General features: G+C 43.4%; 1 protein-coding gene across 1 annotated transcript in view; it reads left to right on the plus strand.

Annotated features, from left to right (window-relative positions):
- Positions 1-3,733, plus strand: part of LOC138146447 (heparan-alpha-glucosaminide N-acetyltransferase-like) — a 283,193-nt gene extending 279,460 nt beyond the window's left edge. Inside the window, exons 15-16 of the mRNA XM_069068364.1 lie at positions 408-627; positions 1,179-3,733. Of these exons, the coding sequence (XP_068924465.1) occupies positions 408-589 (182 nt within the window). The 3' untranslated portion in view covers positions 590-627; positions 1,179-3,733. The remainder of the gene's footprint in view (positions 1-407; positions 628-1,178) is intronic.
- Positions 3,734-4,164: the final 431 nt, after the last annotated feature.

The following is a 4,164-nucleotide window of genomic DNA, read 5'->3' on the forward strand; positions in this document are numbered from 1 at the left end:
TGTGTGTGTGTGTGTGTGTGTGTGTGTGTGTGTGTGTGTGTGTGTGTGTATTAAGTATCTGAGGCTGGATCCGAACCCAGGTCCTCCTGACTCCAGGGCCAGTGCTCTATTCACTGCACCACCTAGCCGCCCCCCAAAGAATTCTTTTGACTCCAAGTTTTAAAAGTTAGTAAATAACCAGGCACTAACTCTTTCATGTCTTCATCCTTTTTTCAGACCCTAGTATTCTTATAGAGGTTGAATTATACTTAGATTCTAGGAGGTTCTTCCTCTCCTGGCCTGCAGATGGGCAGAAACAGACAGTGCTGAAGTTGCTGTCACTCTGGGGTTTGCAGCCTTTGGAAAGGGAGTGGTAGAGGAACTAGATGGTAAATTAAAGCTCTGGTCTCTTTACCTTCTTGTTGCAGGAATGAACTCCATCTTGGTTTATGTTGGACACTCTCTGCTGGCTGGCTACTTCCCTTTCAGCTGGGAGATGAAGTCACCTTCTTCCCATGCTGAGCCCCTGGCCCAGGACTTGCTGGGCACAGCAATCTGGGTCTTCATCGCCTTCCTGCTATTTAGAAAGAATGTCTTCCTTAAGATCTGATGCCTGAGGACCAGCCCTGAGGGTACAGGGTTCTGTGGGTGAGCATCACTTGACTGGGGAAGAGCAGTTTTTGAGGCCACTGAAAGGTGATTTTGGAAAGGAGGAGACAGAATTTGGTTGAGCCTTTGGCTTACCTCCCAAGTGCCTTGAATCCAATTGAGTTATCTGTGCAGAGAAGAGCTGTCATTTCTACATGCCTCATTCCAGGAAAAAGTGTCTTGTGGGCATGGAGCCAGTCTGATTTCTTATCCTACTTTTGAAATGAATAGAGGGTTTCTAGGTACAGAGGACTCAGCTCTGACAATACTGAACCTGTAGGAACTGCATGCTAGGACTATATTGCCCTCCTATTTGCTCCCTCCTTCCTCTATATCCCATTCCCTTTAGGCTAGAGCCCCCAGCAACATACTCCCCAACCAGACATCTGTCTCCAAAAGGAATCCTAGACCCAAAGTAGGCATTAGCTGAGTTATTTCTGGTATTAGGAACAAGGTCAAAAGCTTCTGTTAAGGGTTGTAGGGAAAGGATCAGAGTTCTAGAACGGACATGGACCTCATCTAGTTCAATCTTCTCTTTTTTTTTATTGTAGAAACTGATGCTCAGAGGGATTAAGGGATTTGCACAAACTCATGTAGGTAGTAAATGACAGTCAGATTTCAAACCTACATCTTCTGACTCCAAATCCAAGGTGCTTCCCACAATGCCACAGGCTTCTACATCTGAGTCTTTTCTTTTCCTCTATATCCAAGCCAAGGCAAGTTCCCAGATGTTTCTCTTCCCATATGTCCTTTTCATGGAGATATTGAATCCAAGAAGACAAACTATTTTCTCTGAAGATTTGGGTGTAATTTCAGCCCTCCTGGAGCCCAGTCCTACTGCTGCTGGTACTTGGGACCCTATCAACTCCTATGATTCCTCTGATTCTTGTCAACAAAATCAGTTAACTTTAACTGAATTTCTCATTCAATTAATAAACATTGACCCCCATACTCATTTAGACTTCTTTCCCCTGCTATTAAAGGATTTTACATAAGGAGGCATCATGGTATGGCAGAAAGAACCTGGGGCTCAGTTAGAAAGCTAGTTTTGCCCCTAGATGAGCTGTGGGCAAACTGCACTCATAGAATCTGAGAGCTGATTCCCACTATAACATGCCCAACAAGGAGTCATTCAGAATTCCTCTGAAGACCTCTATTGGTGACAGAGGTGGGGTGAACCCATTATTTCCCAAGTCAACCCATTCCACCTCCGGATGGTTCTGACTGGTAGGAAGCTTTTTCTTATATCAAGATGAAATCTGATCTCTGCTACTCTCCTCTGCTCCCTTATACCTCCCCCTCCATTGCTCAAGGTCTTCGCTTTCATACCAAGCAGACCAAGCCTGATCCTCTTCCACAAGACTGTTTAGATGTTTGACCTCATTCTCCACCCCAAGGCTTTTCTCCTCCAGACTAAACATAACCAGATCCTCCAACAGATCCTTGTGAAGTCACTTGACCTTTCTCAGTTTTATTATTCTCTAAAAAATGTTTTTTTAAAGTTTGACTATGTGATTTCTAAAGACCCTTCCAGCTCTGACATTCTGTAAGTCTGATTTGGTCTGAACCAGCCCTAAGAGAAAATATCAGCAAAAAGCACAGGGGATGTGGAGGCTGAAGGGTCAGTCCAGCCCAAACCTTCATCTTCTAAAGAAGCAGCAGGATATTGGAGATGAAGACTCTGAGGCTCCGGCCCGAGTTCAGCCCTAATTCCCTGTTCAATGTCTTCTACATCAGCCAGTTGTCACTTCTGATGTTTGAATAGCCTTTATTGCTTAGTTCTTGCAGTTTTCCTGTGGGTCTTGAGTGGATGAAGGGCCATCTCAGGTCTGAAATCCACTTCAGTTAATCATTCACTGGAAGGAAAATGGAGCCGCTATTAAAATTCCAATGGCATTTTCACTTCCTGCAGAAATGTGGATTTCTTTTATTATTATTATAACTAATTGTGTCAGCAGTCAGTCTCTGCATGAACTCAATGCCTATTAATATGAGCATCCCTCTGGTAAACTGCTAGTGGCTGTGTGTGTGTGTGTGTGCTCGAAGTGGAGAGTTGGGGGAGGGGGAGAAAGTGTTAGGCATTTATTTATACAAGCATATACATATATTTCACTAATCTCTGTCCAAGTTGAAATATTGGCTCCAGGGGTTCATCCATGGGAGTAAAAGTGATTCGTTTCATTATGTCAGGGCCAAAGATGCCTTGTGTTATTTAATTAAGGCTTAAGATAAATGTGAATTGTGGTCCTTGAAGTGGATGCCTCTGTTGCCTATTGAGCTGGACAAAGCCCTCCTTTTCTCAGACCCACCAGCAATTGTGATATTAGAATTCTCAGCGATCCTGGAGGGATCTCGGACCATCCCTCAAAGAGTGCCCAATAACGCCATCTTTGTAAAACTAGAAATGAGCTTGCCAGATGCCCTCAAACTAGTGGTAATTCAAACAATCTAGCTAGAACACACACACACACACACACACACACACACACAAACACAAATAGAGTTCACCAGTGGGTTCGGTTACTCTGGAATAGAAATAGATCAGTTTATCCTGGGAAAGATGTGTATCAGTAGGCATCCTTGGAAATAAATAACAAGGAGAAGATATTCCAAGAATTCTTTGGTTATATGTTGGGCTAATGAGGAATGGTGAAAGTGTAGGACATCCTCTTAACTTGACTGCTATCCCTCCTACTTTGCAGTACCCTTCTTTCTCTAAAAGGGATCACTAGTCACAGATTACCTAGAGAGGCAAGATGAAGAGAAAAGGATCTCCAAGATCCTTTTTGTGGCTGAATGATCAGGGTTGCTCAGTATAAATCTTTAGAGGGAATGGGTCTTTCCCATCTTTGGGCATATTCTCCTCTGCCCAGAAAGTATTTCTGTTTATGAAAAAGGGAACCAAGTCCTCACAGGAAGGTGCCATGCCATCGCAAAACCTAATGTTACCCAGGCTCCATCACAGAATGGGCAAGAAGGGAGAGTCCATAAGCTTTGGACAAACATCCTGCTTTCTCAGCAGGTTAATCGGATTTTTTAATAAAAGACCATGGAAATGTCAGCAAGTCTGAGCAAACAGAACCGATCTGGAGCTGCAAATTTCAGCTAAGGAAGAGCAACCTGATTAAAAAAAATAAAAAAGACAAACCAAAATATCTGTTTCCCTGATTTTTGTCTGTACTACCCTCCCATAGAGGCCTCTGCCCTGCATGGGAATGTTCAGAGGGTCATAGAATAAAGAAAAAAGCTCCAATGATATTAGCACAATAAGAGAAAAGGTACTGCCCAGGACCAAGAGCTAAGTACTATGATAAGGCAACCAGCACAAGAGAGCAAGAGAGTGAAGGGCAATCTTGCCTGAAGCAGAGCAGATGGGGTCTTGATTTGGAAGGAGAGCAAATACAAACTTTTAAGTCAAGATGAATTGGGCTCATAGCAGGGCGTCTGCAGATCACCATGATCCAAGGGCTAAGATAAAGAGGAAGACCATTTGCCAGAACACTGATTCAGGATTAGGAAGTGAATGTTAGATCATAG

This window comes from Petaurus breviceps, unplaced genomic scaffold (genome assembly GCF_028583685.1).
Source record: "Petaurus breviceps papuanus isolate PSGF00001 unplaced genomic scaffold, PetGlider_PUasm1.0 90762, whole genome shotgun sequence".
In the NCBI taxonomy this organism is placed as follows: Eukaryota; Metazoa; Chordata; class Mammalia; order Diprotodontia; family Petauridae; genus Petaurus; species Petaurus breviceps.